Source organism: Varanus komodoensis, unplaced genomic scaffold (assembly GCF_004798865.1).
Source record: "Varanus komodoensis strain SLA01 unplaced genomic scaffold, ASM479886v1 scaffold1, whole genome shotgun sequence".
Taxonomy (NCBI): Eukaryota; Metazoa; Chordata; class Lepidosauria; order Squamata; family Varanidae; genus Varanus; species Varanus komodoensis.
The window spans coordinates 48,662,015-48,681,629 of NW_025335268.1; the positions used below are offsets into that span (position 1 = coordinate 48,662,015).

At 39.8% G+C, this 19,615-nt stretch overlaps 1 protein-coding gene across 10 annotated transcripts in view; it reads right to left on the reverse strand.

Annotated features, from left to right (window-relative positions):
- LAMA2 (laminin subunit alpha 2) overlaps window positions 1-19,615 on the reverse strand; it is a 475,192-nt gene that overhangs the window by 332,916 nt on the left and 122,661 nt on the right. For all 10 annotated transcript variants that reach the window (XR_006414199.1, XM_044424782.1, XM_044424799.1 and 7 more), the window contains exons 2-3: window positions 18,420-18,590; window positions 12,168-12,280 (exon numbers count right to left, since the gene is read on the reverse strand). Coding sequence is in view for 9 of the 10 variants with exons in the window: in XM_044424782.1 (XP_044280717.1) it covers window positions 12,168-12,280; window positions 18,420-18,590 (284 nt within the window). In the remaining variant the exon portion in view is untranslated. The remainder of the gene's footprint in view (window positions 1-12,167; window positions 12,281-18,419; window positions 18,591-19,615) is intronic.

Sequence of the window (19,615 nt, forward strand, 5' to 3'; positions counted from 1 at the left end):
TTAGCAGTAGCAGCTGGCAAAAACATACGCTATTAAGGAACAGGCTACTGCTTCTGACTGAGGGAAAGAAAAGAGAATGATTGGGGACTGAAATATGTCGGTACTGTGGAGATACATGGCTATCAACTGGCCATCTGCCTCCAGTGAGGCTGGTAACATCACGGCCAGGGCGACTTATTTTATATTGTTATTTTTAGTATTTTAACTTAATGTTTGCATTTTACAAACATTTTAACTTAATGTTATAACTTAATGTTTGTATTTTAACTTAATGTTGTGAGCCGCCCCGAGGCTTCGGCGAATGGGGTGGCATAGAAATGTTTTAATAAAATAAAAAAAATAAATAAATGGCCCTCTGGTGTGCTGCTCAGAATGTCAGCCTGGGGGTCGGGAGAGGGCCCTGAAGCTCACTGTGTGACGTTGGGCAGTCACTAAGCTTCCCATAGCCTGGCTCACAGGCATGTTGTAAGGATAAAATAGCATCAGCATAACCACAACCTCCATGGCTTCCACCGGAGGAAAAAGAAATCAGATATGAATGCAATAAAAACTCCTATATTGTGCACTTCTGATCAACCAGAGGCCATGTGGCTGCAGAGTAGACCTCTTAATAGCACCCTGGCATCTCTGAATGGCTGCAGCTGAGCCTTGGGAGGGGCTCTAAGAATTCAGGCTTAAACCGTCTCAGCTCTGAACATGGTCCAGGACAGTATCTGCCACCTGGCCCCTAGACAGCTATCTTGTATTCCTCCCCTATGTACCTCTTCTTTTGACTGTACGTGGCTCTTCTACAGGTCCAAGCTGGAAATAATTTCACTTGTTCTTATGTCCACACCCAGGGGACTCAGGCTCAGCACCAAAGACAAGGTGCCGGACAGAAAAGCCCCCACTGAAAAAAAATGCTCTGTTTCTGTGTTCCGGTGACTTACCGCAACATGGGAGTTAATCACAGAGAAGAGTCTTCAGTGTCATGGCAATGACTGATTGATTGACTGCATTTTTATACAGCCCCACAGCCTTGTAAACAGGCTTTCTGGGCTGTGTACAAATTTAAAAGCTATATATACAATTCATAAAATATTTATATTATATAAACAATAAAACAATAAATGAATTGGACCTATTGGTCCAGGTAGGAAAATGGTCTTAAACCTTCAAGCGTTACTTTCCTTTCCGAAGGCCTGGACAGAAAATCTCCAGTATCATGTTTGTGCAGGTCTTGAAGTCTGGCATGTGATTCTTCAGGAGTTAGTTAGTCTTACTTCACCTATATAGTAATACATGATGTTTTAAAGGATATTTCTGGGACTGAAGTGCATTACCTGGGAAGCGGCACCTATGAGAGTTTGCAAGTTGAGCTGGGGATGTGTGGGGGAGCCCTTCTGAGCAGAAAATTTGCCAGATTCTCTCTCTGATTTGCATTCCCCAGAGTCCAAGCTCCTGATGCGCATGCACAAGGTGTACAGGCTGTGCAAGCAGCACCGTTCTTCTATGCCTGCTGCCTCTGCCAGCAACAGCATGCGGGGAAGAAGGTCAGCCACTGGGAATGGTAGCCAGCACACCCACTCACTGCGTCACTTTTCCCCATGTGTCACCAGCTGCGGCAGCAAATGGTGGGGGCGGGGGGCGGTGTTTGGCTGCTGCGAGTGGCAGCCAACGCACCCATTCACGGTGGCCTTTTCCCCCGCTGCTGCTGCCAGCAGTAAGTGGGAAAGAAATTAGCAGTTCTGCAAACACTCACAGACTTATTCTAGGCTTGACTTGCTGCCTTACAGAGGGATGAGCACCAAAAGAATTCTGATGGGCAAGCACTAACTGGGTTCGGGGGAGGCTCGGCACATTTCTGAACTGAGCAGATTAACTCACCCCACATGAAAGATGCCCAACAGTCATGGTATTCTCAGACTGCAGTATGTATGATCCACACAAAATGATTTCTCAATATCCCTTTTTTACATGTATATCATGTAAAATGAAATTTGCAACACCTCCCCCCCATGTTCTGTGACTATCCCCTCTGAGACTCAAGCAAAATTAGTTTTCTGTGGATGTCAGACGAATAACACAAGGAACTCATCTGCGGACATATCCTGAAGACATGGAGAAGGGAACATTTTTCTAAGTCCCACAGATCCAGCACCTCCCAGCTCAGTCTGCAACGGCTTTGTTCTGAGAGAAGCAACTGTAGATCATGCTAGGGGATATTTATGCAAACCTATTTCACTGTATCTATCCACTTATTGTCCAAATCTTGTGAAATCTGCCAGAGCCAATTGGATACACTGCTAGGGTAGGACGAACAGCATTCTGAACAGTATGTCACTGGTTTCCTACAACAAAGGCACTGCACTGTACTTGTGCAGTTAAAATAGGGCTTGTCATTCTAAAGAAAGGGAAGCACAAATCCATGTGTAGCACGTTCTCATTCAAAGTGCAAAGTGCACAGCCAAGAGGAGGGTCAGTAGGTGGGTAGGACAAAGCAGCACAACAATCAAGGTCACTGAATCTAGGGATGATAGGAAGAAATACTGCTCAATTTTTACAGCCCCAAAATAAGTGTGAATAGATATCTAGTTCAAAGTATCTGGCAGACTGATGAGCTTTCCCTGTGAAATACTACATCGAAAAAATCAAGTCCACATTTTTGAAAATAATATGAACTCTATTAAATGAAACCCTATTAAATGAACCCTATTAAATGAAATTTACCAAAAAAAATCTCCATCCAATTTTGACTGAAGTGTGCATAGGCTTGTGGAATTCCGCACATTCTTAGTGATTGCGGCAGATGCTGGAAGAATTTTCAATAAGCTAGTACTCATCAAAACACACAGGCATTCTGCTATGTGACAAGGGTTAAGCTACCTGGGTATTTTGTCTACTGAGTGTAAACACAGAAGTGAAGTTGTCTCTAGGGAAGTAATCCATGATTTTGCAAAAGGAGAATCCAGAAAAAATAAAGCTTTGAAAGGAATTGCTCTATTTATAAAGTGTTTGCAGTCATGCTGGTCCATTGAATTTTAAAGCTTAAAATAATGAAAGGACTGTTAAGCCCAACCAAAATGTTACAAAACTGTCAGCAAGGATACTTTTAAACTATGTATGTTTATCATAGCAAAACGAGGTGTGTTTTGGAGCATGGTAAAAATGTGTAACAGCATGATTTCAGAAATGTAGACATTGTACTTTCAAAATTTGAACAAACCTTTCTTTCTGGACTCATGTGCTAGTTGCTAGTATATATGGGTCAGGGTTATGGGTGTGTGTGTGTGTGCGCGCGTGTATGAGAGAGAGAGAGAATGATTTATACTGCAGCAGGAGTATGGCACCTGTGGTCCTCTAGATGTTGTTGGACCGTAACAGCCTTCATCCTTGATCTTTGCCCTGCTGACTTAGCTGGCAGAATTTCTAGTCCAAAAGTATTTGTAGGGCCAAAAGACTACCACCTTTGCCCTAATGTCCATTACAAAGCTCAACTGTTTGACTGTGGATTCAATCTCTGTGAAATCAGTTCATATTTACTTTGTTGTTGTTTAGTGAGCATTCAAAGATTCTTGAATTTGCCATAAACACAAAAAAGTGCCCTTTCTAAACATAGAAGTTATTTGGTGATTTGAGATGTTAAGCTATTTTTGTGAATCCTTTGACATAAGGCCAGATTGTTAATTACCATATCCTGACATACTTCACAAAATACATTTAACCAGCAATCATGTTGAGTTGTTGTTGCTGCAATTATTTTTTAATTGGCAATTTGGAAGAAAAATAAGAATGAATCAGGGACATGTAGAACAAATGGATGAAAAGAAAACTGAAAAAAGAGAACACTGAAAATTACAGAGATAGACATATACACATGAATGCAAAGTTATGTTAACTAGAGCATTTGTTCAATACTGTATATATGTGTATATATACACACACGCACACACACATTGCAAATAAGATTTGTGCTCTAAGATGGTTGCAATCAACACACCACCTTAGCATTCGGAAGTTCATGTCTGCATTCAAAACCTATCAAATTCATTTACTCAACTTAAAAAACGTCGGAAATATGTCTCTAGGAATCATGCACCAATTTGAGTATTTCTCTCCACAGATGCATACACACATTTAAATTGTGCTCTCTGTGTGTGTGTGTGTGTGTGTGTGTGTGAGTGTGTGCGCTCATGTGTCTGTGTGTGTCTGTGTGTGTGTCAATGCTGTTTTTCATTCTGAGAGCCAAAGGACAGCATGGGCTGCAAATCTGAGTTAATAAATACACCTCTAAAAGCTCCCCTGAATTTCCCTGGATTAGGCAGTGTGGTCCACACGATAAGACACAAGTTTCCATTTCCACTGGTAATTGACTCAATCTGTATAGTACATACTGTGAAACATTCTTCCATAACTTGCAATACCCACTAACAAATGGCTCATAAGACACAGGAAACTATCGTATTACAAAAGGTTATTCACTGCATTAATATTATTCATATTGTGCAGAAATGAATCATTAATCTACATAGCACTAGCCAATGAAGCAGGAAATCTCATTGTGCATTGCTCTCACCTGCTCTCCTAGCTCAAAATAAATCCATTAGTTTGGAGCCGTTTGTGTAATACAACCAGCAGAACAGCATCACACAGAGCCATACAACTGAATAGCAACATACATATCTGTAATATGCATGTAGAAATTATATATAGCTTCTAACAACTTTGGACTTGATTTTTTTCATGTCTATCTTTCATGAAGTTGCATGAAATACACTGCCGTTTTCCCCTCCCTCCTGATTATTTATTGTGACAGCTTGATCCAGTCAATGCTGCTCTAAAATCCGAGTCATGTCATTGCAAATCCATAAATGATACTTCCAGGGCAATGAAACACATATTTACTCAAGAATAAGATCTGCTGAATTCAGTATGACTTTTTCCCAAGTAGTATGTATAGAATTAAAGCATAAGTCACTCTGGGAGTATAATTTGGAGAAACAATCACAATATTGCCATAGTCTGTAACTGTAAGGAAAGGAATTCTGTAATAACAGCTTTGGAATACAAAACAGTATAGATGACAACCATTTGGATTCTTTTCTCTTAATTAACATTTAATCCTTACAGTTGCAAAAATGTCTCCTGGCACTTCAACAGAACATAAACCAGAATAGCATTATCTTTTCTTGACCTTAATACAGGCATCTTGTAAAAATTGCTTTGAGATGTATCATGAGCTTATCTCAACATGGTAGATTCCAGACCTTGGTAGCAATGTAATTATGATATATAAAATCAATTTTATTACATGTCCCCATTTCTGTACAATGGTGGACAGCCAAGATAGGAATGACGTCTTCAGATGCCTTCTGCTATTCCCACATCTGCCAAAAACTTTTAAAGGCACAGCACTCCTAAAATTTATTCCAAAAGAGGGGAATATGAAAGGCTGTATACCCACGTATTAGAGTTTGAAAAGATAAAACCATAAAATAAAAGACATTTCTAGAAGTTTGTGGACATAAGGCATACATCCTCAGAAATGTATTTTAGTAACCTCAAGCATTAATCAAGGCAAAATCCATCCAGTTTGTGTAACTACTATGATTAAGACTGGCATATAAAATTCTGTAACACAGAGACGTGCACAAATGATGAGGGCAGCTCATCCAAACCTACTTTGCCCCCACTACCCTACTGGGTTAGGTTCTTGTTTACAACTGGGTAGGCGGCAAGCAACCAAACTCATAGAAGGTTGTCATTCTTCCAAATTACCAACAAGGTAATCTTGCAACATTTGTAATTTATTGGCTCCTGATGTTGTATAGGTAGGAGTGCGCCATGGGATGCTGAAAAAAAATGCCAAGACAAGGATGCAGAAAAGGGTTCTCATAACTGGCTGGTTGGAAGGAGGGTTCTTGCTTTTGGTAGTTGAAAGGTATTTTCTTCTGCAGTGGCAGCAGGAGAGTTCTTTGTGGTGGCCAGCAGCCACAAGTCACTACAGCTTCCTCCGAAGGGGCCACCATTTTTTTTAATCCAATATCTTTCTTGAAATAATACTGCATTGTCATAATAAAGGCTGCTGCAATGAGATCAGTTCCCATCAGGAGAAGTTTTGCTGCTGTCATATTCAGGAACAAAAGGTTTAAAAGGAAAAACAAAACCCTGATGAGTGAGAAGTGTCAATTCCCTAACAAGCTACTTGCAAAATTAAGTCTCTTCTGCAAAATCAAATCATGGAGTGAAAATGTAGCAGTGGTGGAAGCTGAAAGGGTACCGGCAGGATGGACCAGAGATTCTAATGGTCAACCATGAACCACATTGCACTTCCATTCCCCTGCCTGAACTGATGGATGTGTTATGAACTTCTGGAATTCTGGGAGATTTCAGTTTCTAGACTGATGCTGCCAGATCCCAAGCATCTTCAAGGCCTATGTTCCAAGCAAAAGGCAGCTAACTATAGTCTTATGCTAAAGTAGGGGAGCCAAGCCAGCTTTATGATACAAAAGAAGCATTACATAGGTGAATAGCAAAGGACATCCATGAAATCAGAGGCGCAAGTAGAACGAGATACTGGTTACGGAAAGAAGCCAATTCCAATCTGAATCCTCTCCTCTCTTTCCCACCAAATGGAGTTAGTTCTACCCTCAGGGAAGCTGCTTCTGCTTGTGGGTCAGACAGTGCTACTTAATCGGCCAACTCTCTTGAGATGGCATCAGACAATAGGACTTAGAATGCTACATTCCTCTTCCTTTGGCTCTACCTGTTCAACAGTGTTTTCCCTGAACCAGAAATGATCTGGTTATCACCAGCTAGTTGTCTGCATTTCAGCCAAGAATTTTGATCCTGAATCTTTTTCCAGGTCAGATCAGAGACTGAGTTTTGCACCTTGAAATGCTGTGTTTCTAGAGAAGAAGGTCAAGTCCTTTCAGACCCTGTGACAACAATGGGGTTGTCTCAACATGTCATAAACACAACACACGTTAGATCTAACAAACATATTTGCAGAAATTACACACACACACACACACACACTATCAAGACCCTAGTTCAAAAGGATATATTGCTGTCATCATCCCCATGTAAACTCTGTGTTCAGAATAAAATGTTTCTGCCCTTGAAATAGTTTTAATCTTTAGGAAAGGTCTTAAATTTTGATGCTTGCTCAGAGATAAATGGCTACTGCAATAGTAATTCTGTCATATCGTGTGACCATAGATATTCCCATATCCTGTTATTTATGCCACTAACATCCAGTTTTAAAGGCTTGGTTCTCATTCCACATAAACTGTTTAGATGTAATATATTTTAAAAACAGGAGCAAACCTGTTCAAAACTCAACCACTTCTTAAACCTATTATCTGTCTCATATACCTTTAAATTTTCCACCAGTTTGGCTTACTGTAAGGGCTTGCCATTGAAACAGGATGTCATATCAGAACATAAACTACAATACAGTGGCCAAGCATATGTTAGTGAAGATTAAACCTAAGTCCTACATATGTTCACTTTGAATATTACAACCCTCACTGAAAGCTGCATTACTTACAGCAAATTTAAGAGCATTTAGTTTGCAGAATTGAGGGCTATATGCAGCAATTTAAAATACATGGAACCACTAATAAAAAGATATTCTAAGTAATAAACCATAATATGATATCTGTTACTGAACAAACTTCTGGTGGTCTAGGAACATTGCTGACTTTTTTTCACTTCCCTTACCATAGTGTAAAAAGGAAAGCTGTTGTAATTGCATTGGCACCAGTTTAAAATGGTAGGTTGAAGCAGGTTATGGAAGTGGGCAAAATGGCATATAGCTGCTAATTTGTTTAATTAATCAAGACAGAAAATGGTTTCAGAATCCAATAACATATTACATAGGTTTCTGCTTTTCCTTCCGTTTTCTTTGGAACAAAAGTTTAAAATGAACCTGGGCCTTAAGGGCATACCACCATATTCTGCAACTCGTAACTGAATTCCTGTTACTCAGTTCTGTGTTGGAGCAGAAGGAAGAGAGGTAGGAGGAGGCTGTTTGACCCTTTCTCCTTTTCAGCTCAAAATCATCCCTACAAGCTGACTTTCCTCTTTTTGGAAAAAGGTTTGGGGACCCTGTATCATTGTCCTTAGGGGTGAAAACAATAGAAGCAGCAGAAGCTGCTTGGGGATGAAAAGGGATTGCACAGGAAAATGTTCAGTGGCCAGACTAGCATTTTCTCCACTGCTGCTAGATCATGAGGTACTGGCACATGTTACTGCTGCCAGCCCAAAGACTAGACAGTATCCAAGGACCAGGGCAAGCTTGGTTCATGACATGTGTACTCCAACAGCTTTGCAAGTGAGAAGGTCTGTCCACACTGGGCATATGTCCTGCAAAATGGCACATCGGCATGTGCGCCTCCTTTAGGCAAAGGGTAGAAATTCTGGTTTGCTGCATGCATCAGATATGTGAGCTTCTCCTTTATATGTTAAATGAAATGAAGATGCCCCCACTTCTCATGATTCCTCTCCTTTGGCTTCTTTGTGTGCCTGATGCCCCCTGCAGTCTTCTCACCTGTAGCTATATTGTGTTTACTATCGTCTTTTTCAGCCTGCTTTCTATCTTCATGACTGCTGGAAACTTAGTGTAAAACTTCCTACTCCATACTACAATCCCAGAAATGTGAGATTATGTAAGAAATGTCTTTAGGAAGAAACTCTGTGCAAGCTCTATTCATGCAAATATAACTAGATAAGTCAGATGTAACTTTTTATTTTATTTGAGGGCTTAGAAATACCAAGGCAGAGGGATAGCTTAGGATATGTCAGGAGAGTCAGCCTGACTGATGGCAGGTTATTGCAATTCTTTTCTAAGGAATCCAAACAAACAGAGGTCTACTAGTAGCAAAAACTTCTCACCACAGATGTATCACACCATTACTATTTTGAAAATTAATGATAAAGATAATTTTCTGTTTGTGCCAAAAATGTGGCACATCTGCCAATACATATCATTATTGTGTTTTGTCATTATTTTATTATTGTAGGTAGTCAACAAAGAAATATAACTCAGCACCCCTACAAAAGGTCTAGATTTATGTAATGAGGAAAACTATAATTATTTCCTGGTTTTTCTGTAACATTAGAATCTACTAAAAGCATGCAATGTACATTCATAATTATCAATAACAGGCACTAATGCATTTCTGCAATTTACAGCCTTTGACTTTTAGAAATTGAAAATGCTCAATCTGTTATACAAAAGGACATGGCATTTCAATAAGAACCCATCAGCAAACCTCTGAAAACAACTGAAAGAACCTCTAGTGCTTTCCAGTAAAGAGAAAAACAAAACCTTTTGATGCTCCTGACCCTATTCATAATAGGCAGAAACAAAAGTTCATGGTTTGTTCTGCATTACATTCAATATTCTACAATATTTAGACATGTGTATATATAGCCTTAGAGACACATATTACAACTGATGAATAGTCACCTCTGAAAGCAGTAGCACTCCATGCCTTTGCTCAGTGTGCCTGTCAAGACCCTGAAGTTCATAGGCTCAGAAACTGTGGAAGCAGCGCTCCCCACAGAGGAACCACCAGGTCTGAGTACCATTGGGAACCAGAGATCCCACAAGCCATGCTGGAGACCCTTAGGCCAAACCAACAGTTGCAGGCCCTGAGTCTAGCTACAGCACTGGACCATCACACCCATCTCCAAGAGCCCCAAGCCAATGAAGCTGGTGCACCAACACCAGAAACACACCCACTGTGAGGTGTTGGAGAAGCTGAGAAGTGCTAGACTCCACTCAGAAGACTGTCTCTTTAAGGAGCTGAGTCTGAGAAGAGGCTTCTGGGCTGAAGCATAAAAGGCTTTGGCCTTCCCTCATACCTTACTAAGCAAGTGGCACCCTAGAGCTCTCCAAGGTACTGCAACTAACAACCAGCTTTCTTGCCTAGACCCCTTTCCTGTCCTGCAAACCAGAACACAGAAGAGTCCCCTATAATATTTAATAAGGTAAAACATGTCAGTAGAGAACTTGCAGCTCTACATATCGCACACTGTGCTGTATGAGTAGTATCTTGATCAAGGTGTGCGCGCTTGTTCACTGGACCTTTACTTTGATAGGAACTGATCACAGAATCACAGAATAGTAGAGCTGGAATGGGCCATGAAGACCATCAGGTCCAACCCCCTGCTGTTGAAGGTCACCAATTTACACCATGCTACTCAGATGGCTGTCCAGTTTCTTTCAGTCTCTAGTATGGGAGAGCCCACCACCTCTGCAGGCAACCTGTTCCATTGTTGTATTGCTCTGACAGTGAGGAAGTGACATTGTGATTATTCACAGTGTTAATAAAAAAGAAGTAGAAGAGCTGATTCTAACCAAACATATGGACAACTGGAAAATAGTTTTTTCACTTACTTACCAGCTCTTAAGTTTAAGACAGTTTGAGCTATGATGGTTCGGTACAGGAAATGTCAGAACATTCACAGGGCTACTCAGAGATATGGTTTGTGGTCTAGTACTGCATTGCCATGCATGATTATTTATTTACTTATTTAAAAATTTCATATACAGCCTTTCATTTAAAAAATCCCAAGACAGTTTGCTCTTTTTTTAAACAATAGCATCGCAATATCAGAAAGGTTCTCTAGTGGAGTTCCTCTTCAGATCACCAGGCGCTCCCCATGGAATGCAAGCAATTTATGGGTGTTTAACTGAGGGCTCCAGAGGCACCTCAGCTGACTATCCATGCCAACTTGCCCGGGCTTCAAGTGTCTTGCTTTCTTTGATTATTTTTAGCTATCTCTACTTATCTTCCTTATGCTCTTGATTTGTGATTATTTATCTTTCTTCTCTTTGTTGGCTTTATTGTGTTAACTTTATTTAAAAAGTAAAATAAAATGTAATGGAAAATGAAAGAAGGGGGAGCTTGTTCAGGCCAACCTTTAGAAGCAGATCTTTGTTTCTTGTTCCCACAGCTGCCGTTTTGGAATCACTATACTTGTCCTCACCACTGTTGCTGGAACTCTGGAGACTGTCACTGAGGAGGTGGTAACAGCCTACAGCCAATGTGACAATCTTCTGTACAGCATGGGTGAGGAGAAAGGTGGAACCTCTTAGGTTATCTATCCTATTTTTAATTTGTCGGATATTGAGCAGCAGCAGGAGTGAGTCTAAAATTGGGAGGTGTTAGTTCTGGCACCTACTAGCTATTCTGTATTTGCATGAGCTGGAGGAAAAGAAAACCACTTTTTCACACTCCATATTGTCCGCCATGCATACCTGCCATAATGCAGCATACCTGTTGACATTGAAAGGTAACAGCTCTCTAGAAGTGATGCAGCTGTCATTTCATCAAGTCTACTAGGGAATGAAAAGAACATGATTGGCAGAAAATGTGAGGGAAAAGCTAAGGCTGCTTCCTACTAAGTCTATGAAGATCATCAGATCTTGCTAAGTTTCCCTCTATACTAGGCTCTGTATTTCATTTTTTAAATGGATGCCATTTGCAGAGCTTTCTGCAATAAGACTACATTTCCTTCAGTGCTCCCCCGGGTCATAGAAAACTGGGTTTGCATGGACATCATTTAAACACAGTTTAAGCAATTCAAAATTTTGAAATGAATTTTCAAAATTCATTGCTGTCTCTCTATATGTTTGCATTTCTGAGGAACTATAATATTAATTTGATTTGTTCTAGACACAATATTCAAAAGTAGATGCTTGATATTTGTTTAAAAAGGTGTGCAAAATAATAGTCAAAAGGGTAATGTGTATGTTACCTCTTTCTCACATATACAGAGAGAACTGCTCATATATGTGATGAATTCACATTACAGGGATAGGATAATGTTGGTGGGGTAGACTACAGAGCATTGCGTGGTCCTTTGGCATCTTCAATAACTATAACGTTTTACTTTTTGCTTCTAGGTGTCTTTTATTTATGTTGCCCTGAAATCTGATGTGTTTGGCAATAAAAAAATTAAATAAAAAGAATTAATAAATAACCTTGATGTTTCAGCATGGAAACCTGTATGAACGCCTGTATTATTCTGCCACCAACAACTTACATTTTGTACTGTTTGTACTAATCTGATTGATGATAACACAGCGGATAAGGGATGGTGGCAGCAGTGCTCATCAGCTTGGAAGGAACATGTCCCCTCAAGGCCAACACTATAACACAGAAAAGGCCTACCTGCCGCAGGTCCAGGGTGATGGTCACATAATGATATTCCTTCCCATTCTGAATGCTAGGACTTTGCCACCAAGTATTCTTGCCATCAATTGCATTTGTTATCGGGTGTCGCACTGTTGGGCCAGCAGTGAGATGCAAAAGAACAAAGTTAACAACAGTGAATGTGAGTCCACTTATATTTTATTTATTTATTAAAACATTTCTATGCCGCCCCTTGCCAAGGCCTCGGGGCGGCTTACAACATCAAGGGCGGCTTCCAACATCTTACCCACTGCACTGGGGGGAAAAACATATTATAACACCTTAACTGGAGTTATAGTCCAGTGATTCTTATGCCATACTGCAGATTTTTAAAAGTGTCCTTTTTAATTCCTAATAAGAACCTTAAATATATAATGTTTAAAAATACAACACAAATGCAACCAAAAAGTTGCATAGCTGAAACGTATTTGCCTTCATATACTTTTCCAGCCATCCTACTGATAAAATATTTTAAAATGCCATGTTCCATTCCCTGGTAGATTGTAGTAGCTGGTTTATACACTGTGATGTATTGGAACAATGTACCAGCCAGTGCAGCAATTAAATCACTATTAATTTCAATAGGACTTTAAATGTGTTGCCATCCATATCCCATTGGAATGAATACTAGATACTCGGCAGCAGTCTCTAATGATTTGCACTTCATGAATCTTCAGCTTTGGGGTGTGTAAAAAAAGAAAAATTGTTAATTGAGAATATGCCATAGTGAAGAACGTGGAACTTTTCAAGCAATATGGTTAGTTTTGTTAGCAGTGACAGCTCGAGTGTCTAGTTTTAAAAGAAAAGAAAAAAGAAAGTAGCTGACAAAACATATTGAAGCAGATGAAGAAAAAATGAGAACTTTTGATAATTAGCATATAAACAGCAACCACAATTTCAATAAAATTCCATGAAAACAAGCTGACATTCACTCTGATGTAAATTTACAGACCCGGCAGTGGCCTATTAAATGTTTTAAAAACTTGGATGCCACAGAAACAGAGGATTTCCCAGGTTTGCACCTTAATTATGTAATCCCCTCCCTTGAAAGGTTAGATGGTCTGTGCTCTGCTTTTAGAAGAACTCTTTTTGGCTTTTCATGCTTTTTCATTGGGACTGGTTTTGCTCTCCACCTGCTTTGTTCTGGCTTTTTGTGCCTGACTTGTAGGATCTGTTTGGAGAACCCTTATAGGTCCCTTCACCTTGCTATGGGTCTCTGGGACTTGTGGTGCAACATGACTGGAGGGCAGGAGGCTGGAAAGACCGGTCCAGTGCACTTCCCAATCAATGGCTTCTCTTTAGAGTTTTGAAAACACACACACACACACACACACACACACACACACACTGAGAAAAACTTTATAGGTGGCTTATTTGTTTGACAGTTTCTGAGTATATATAAATCATATATACACTTCTACTAATTTCTGGGATTTCCTAAGGAACGCCACCAATAGTTGGCGTATAAACCCTCTATTAGCCTATCCTGGCCATGCATAATCATGTTGGCCTTTTGACACCCAAGAAATGTGTAAACAGAACTAACTTTGGAAACCTGAGAGTGAGGCCTATTTGTCTCAGTCAACTAGATGTCACCTGGCTATTTACAAACCAAGTATAAAGCTCTTACATTGCAATCTGATGTGTTGGCACCACAATTAAGCAAATAATGAGCAACTCAATCAACTGTATTTCATATGACTACATTTTATCTCTCTTCGTGTCTGAACACCATTTTTATTCTTATTAATAACAACATTGCCACTCATGGACCAAAAGGGTCTTGAAAGGCATGCACAGTACAAAGTGAAAATATGATGAACTGCTTGGACAATCATGACTTGAGCTGTACTTACTTGGAGATCTATGGGAAAGGCAAAAATGGCAATATGTTATGGCAGAGGGAGCTGAAGCTCAGCAGGAGAATCTGACTGCACAGCCCTCTCCTTGGTGGCATGTCTACAGATACCAAACAAGTATCCTGCCCTGTGGAAGCAGGCAGGACCGCAAGAGCAAGGCAGAGACAAGGTAGTGCAGGTAAGGTACAGTGACATCCATGGACATCATGCACCCAGATCCCTACCTCATCTGCCAGAGTGCTGGGGACCAGCACACCTTAGGTGCTTTCCTTGCCACTCACCAAAGCATTCTCCTCTCCCACTTTTAAACCAACTTTTTAAAATGGTCTTAGGTGCCTCAGGGATCACTGTGAAAAAGATTTCTGTTGGTGATGAAGACTGTTGGTTGAAGCATGGGACTTTTTCTATCAAAGGCTACAGAATCGGAACCCTAATTTGGGCTGAAATACACAGCATTAGTAGAGAGAAATAAGACTTTGTACACAGTATGTTTGAAGTCTTTGGAATAATTATTTGTTTAGTGAGTAGCAAACAATAAAACTTTGAAACTAAAAAAAGACTGTTGGTTCAAAGGATTTGCTTAGTACTGGGGCTTGTATCCTGCCTCTAACTTTCACTCAAGTCTTTTGGGTAGTTTGCTTGTCCTTTGTCATGTTTCCTTGGCAATGTGATGCTGCCCACTGTGAATTGCCAGATGTACCCACAGCCCCAAAAGGTGACCTACTCCAAGTGTGGCAAATTTCTAGGACAAGACCTGACATCTCAGAACACGAGTGGTCCCAAGCAGGTCTCTTCAACGATCCCCAGGAAGAGGTGGTGCCTTCCAGTAGACTGGCTGCTGACCAAATTCTTACATAATTGCTCCACCTGACTATCAATCAGAGATCCTTAAAAAGGCAGCCCTCAAACCCAGACGACTGGCACTCCCTCACCTCTCTGCTAAGTTTCATAGAGCACACTGCCTGCAGCCATGGATTTTCAGTGGCAGACCAGACCCTGACCTAGTCTGACAAAAGGCTGCAGTTACTGGGTGGCCTAGTTTGAGTGGCTCTCAGGTTCAGAAGGCTGTTAGTTGCTGGGCTACAGCTTAGCAGAGTCAGTCCAGAGCCCTTGCTGTCTATATTGCACTGTTGGTCTTCCTGAGTCAGCATCTAAGTCACTGCCAGAAGTCAGGATCATGTCCACAACAGGGATGGCACGTGCCTCTCTAACTATTGGATACAGCTCTCCAGTTCAGAAATCAGCATGTGCTGTGCCCTGCTGCACATCCATGTTGCAATTGGGGATGCACAGACGCTATTAAATCCGTTCCTTCTCTGCTTTGCGGCTTGGCAGGCACTTTTCATTCGATCATCTGCTCATTAATAGAACGGGATTTTCCGCAAATGCACATTTCTTATCCTTTTTTAATTCTGGTGTTTTGATACAACCAAATTTGCATAAGATTATCATTTTGCTGAGTTTAAAAAACATGTTGCATGTCTGTGGAATCCAAGTGATTTGAGAAAAGCTGGTCTGCTGTAGAATCTGTGGGTCAGGTTTAGAGGAATTTGAACTCCTCTGAATCCATGGTAGATTTCCCTGACATCCTGAGTCTCAGTCTAGCCAAAGGATTATTGCTTGTATGCACTGATTTGTCCCACTGGATATGGGCAATAGAAAACAGGCAAGATCCAGATATACTATCTGGATTTCAATTATAATATTGCAATAATTATTAGATCTACCAACCAGATATACCTCTGTTTTCTTGGTTGTGTCATGTCACAAGTTCACTGGAAGAAAGGACTCCTACTTTAGTACTGAAAAACACAAGGCTGTCTAAACACAATTAAAGTACTTCTGTGGGTGGGAGGGGAGGTGTCAATCTTAAAATTGCAAATGCCATAAAATATATGTAAATATCAAATGATTCAGAATCACTAGGCAGCATTAACAGTGGCATGTTATAAAATTAGAGAGATAATTGAGTTATTACTGGTTCTATCTTTGTATTTTAAAGATAATACAAAGAGTCAGTAAGAAAGAAAACCTTTGCTCTAGGTACTGTGTGATCTTTTTACTATGTCAGATTTTTTTTTTTTAATTTTTTACCAAAAAATTAGAAGTGAGCTTAAAAGCATCTTGGGGAAAAATCAGTTGTAAATCAAGCCCAGGTCTCCAAGGTGATTGTGATAGAAGTTGCCTAATTGGAAATTTTGCAATCAGCCTCCTCAAGTCAAATTGATATGAGGGCTAGTCATGAAAGGGAGGAATGAAAGATGAATATACAATTAACTGTAATCCCATTACAGAAGTTTAATCTTAATTAATTTGAAACCACTGATTAATTGCTGGAATGTATTCCTTATTTTCAAAAAGGGAAAGACAAAATCTCCTATACGCTGCCAGTGAAAAAGGGCTTAACACAAGGACCTACCTCAGTGATGAATGACAAGGGAGTTTGTTCACACAGGCAACCCATCAAAGTATGGTCTTTAATTTGTGCTCACATATGATTAATCAGGGAGTGTGTGTTCATTTCCTTCTACAATAATTAAGGGGAGGTGCACTAGATTCACAAATTCCAAGGGGACCATTTAAAGTCTGGTTACATTACATGGCACTCTTATTAAAGGGCCATCTCTGGGTAAATAAAACAGTTCATGGTGCCAAATGAACATTTTGCAAACCTTAAATGAGATGGGTTTGTAATGAAAGACCATGTTATTTTAATGGCTGGCTGCACAGCAAATTAACAACAGAGACAGATGGAAATGCAATGCATGGGGGCTTTACGGGGGATAAAGGGTGGAGTGGTGGTTATTAGAACAGGACTTTAGACTATAGAAACCCCAGAATTTGTCCACAACATGCCCTTATTGGAGGTATTGATGACTAGAGATCTTCAGAGAGAAGTAAGTGATTATTTCATTCTTCTCAGGGACTTCCAAGAGGATAAAAGGAATCTGTCTGGCTCTTGAGATATTGCAATCAATGTTATTCATATCCGCACTTTGTCAGGACAATTCTGAAAATAACCAGCTAAAGGTCCAGAATGTTTGATGTATAGGCAGGAAGAAAGGGACATACTTGGTCTGATCTAATCACACGGGATCTGATGACCAGAAACCTTTTCCCCTGAATGGAGCACATAACTCCTGAATGAAACATGATATTTATCAACCAAGACTCTGTATCTATTTTCCATTGCTATATTTTAAGAAAGCACATACAGCACCGATGGGGATCACAGGAGGATAATAGTCCATGTTGAAAAAGTAATATTCTTCACTAGTTTTAATTGGTTATTAATATTAATATTTGCTAAACGGTCAGCAAGGCAGTGCGTGAATTAATGAACTAATTCATTACCATGACTGTATATTATATGAACAGGGTACACTAAGCCTGTAAGGGCATTCTTGAGAAGATAGTTGATAAAGAGAAAGTATATATACTGAAATAAGTCATTATATGTTTTTCGGTGCCAGGTTAAGACCTTTTTATTTAATCAATATTTTAATATGTTTTAATATTGAATTTTATTATTGTATTTTATTAATTTTCAGCCAGAGTGGGTCATCAATTTATTTATGTTGTTAGCTGTCCAGAGATGTTAGTAATTGGATGGCATACACATTTTATTAATAAATAAATAAATCTGTTATTTCTTCTCCATAGACAATGCCACTGAAAAATGAGAATAGGGTAGGGGATGAGAATTACAGCAAGGGCACTAAACAGAGCAGTAGAGGGGAAATAACAAAAATAATCCAAAAAGTTTTTACTATATAACTGATAACCAAAGGCACTTTATTTTACACCAAAGTGACCGAACTTTCTAGTCAAAGCAATAAGGGCCATTCTCTGAAATACAGATGATGCTAAATGTGTATAAGTATTAAACATGCACATTTTTATTTTTTTAAATACCAGCAGCACAGCCTAAGCAGTGTGGGGACCACAGCATACAAGATATATTAAGGTTTTCTCTGCACATTTTAGTCCTGTTGAAAATTTATTTCACATATGCCCACTCCCAAAGTTGATTTTAGACCCTGGAAGGAATCTTCCATACAAAATTTTATTTTATTAGAATATTCTAATTTTAAAATATTTTAAAGCAGTTTTATCATAACTATTTTTGTTATAATAAAATACTGGGGGCCATTAAAACAACTGTCTTTAAAGCCCTTTCTTATACCATAAAGTAGAGGCAAGTTTTAATCAATATCATCATCTTTTTTGTGTCTGATGGCAGGCAGACCTTAGTGAGGTGGACATTCCATTGGGAAGGCCATTCTTCACTTGCCATCAGTTTTGGCTCAGAATAATCCATGGAATATTGGACCAATTTAGAGAATGCCAATGAGAAGAAATGTACACATACGATTTGGAATTCGGCTGTGCTGGTCACATATCCGACACTGAGGGTTTCTCACTGGTTGACCAGATACATGTTCCACCAACTTGCAGTACATCTCAGGACCTCTTTCACCACAGGTAGCATTCGTCATGATGAGAGCATTGGAAGCCAAGTTCAGCACCGCTGGAAACAAGCCTAAAAGAAGATGCAGTAATTTCAGGATACAGTAGAGAACACAACTTAAAATATATGCTTGATATACCTGTTTTGATGCAGCAGCTTCAGCTATTAGAAGAGGGTCAGGGCATGATCAGAAAAAGGTGAGCCATAGGTTAAGAAAGCCCATCAAACTCTTCTGGCAAATCTACCTCTAAAATCTGCTTTTGGAATAGAATTTTTCCACTGAAGAAGTTGTGTCAACACACATCAAGGTCTGCTGTTAAGTTAATGAAACTCCCTTCCCATGATGTACCGGTTCTCATTTTCATAGTAGCTACATTTATTCAAATTACTTCAGGTTTTTTTTTAATGAAATGCCAAAACAAAAAGAAAAGGAATATTTTCAGTTTATTGCAAGTCCTCAAATTTGGTCACATCTACCCCATCTCCAAGTAGAAATGGGCACACACACCACCAAATGGAAAGCAACAAATTGGATGTGATATTACAGTCTGCCATGACAACAGCAACAACCTATGTGGTCTGGAGATTTGAAATGCCAAAGACATTGATACTGGATGGAATTTGGGTCTGTGTCTGAAAGCTACAGAAGACTCTTATGTTTGCCACCCCCGCGCCTGGCCTCATTCCCTGTTCCCAGCTCCAGACTTTAATGAGCACAAAGTCTAACCTCAACTAAAATTGCCAAGGATGGGCTTGAATGTGTAACAGATTTCTGAAGCTTTTCTTTTCTGTCTCCTTCTGGAATTAATGTGGCATTATTCAGCCGATTTCTTTTGATCTGCCATCTCTGTTCTCTTGTCTGTCCCTGCAATTAACCTGTGTGTCATTTAATTAGTGACCTTCTTGGCCATGGTACAGGGATCCTCTGACATTCTACATTAGTGACTCCAGCACTCCCCTTAAAAGCCATGTTAAACATATTGCCTAAGCAAGGCATCCAATTAGCGGCTAACTTGTTCAATTTGTACAACCAGTCAATCAATAGGCAGGACAGTATTGAACTCACAGCTTGCCACAACTTTACAGATTATATACCT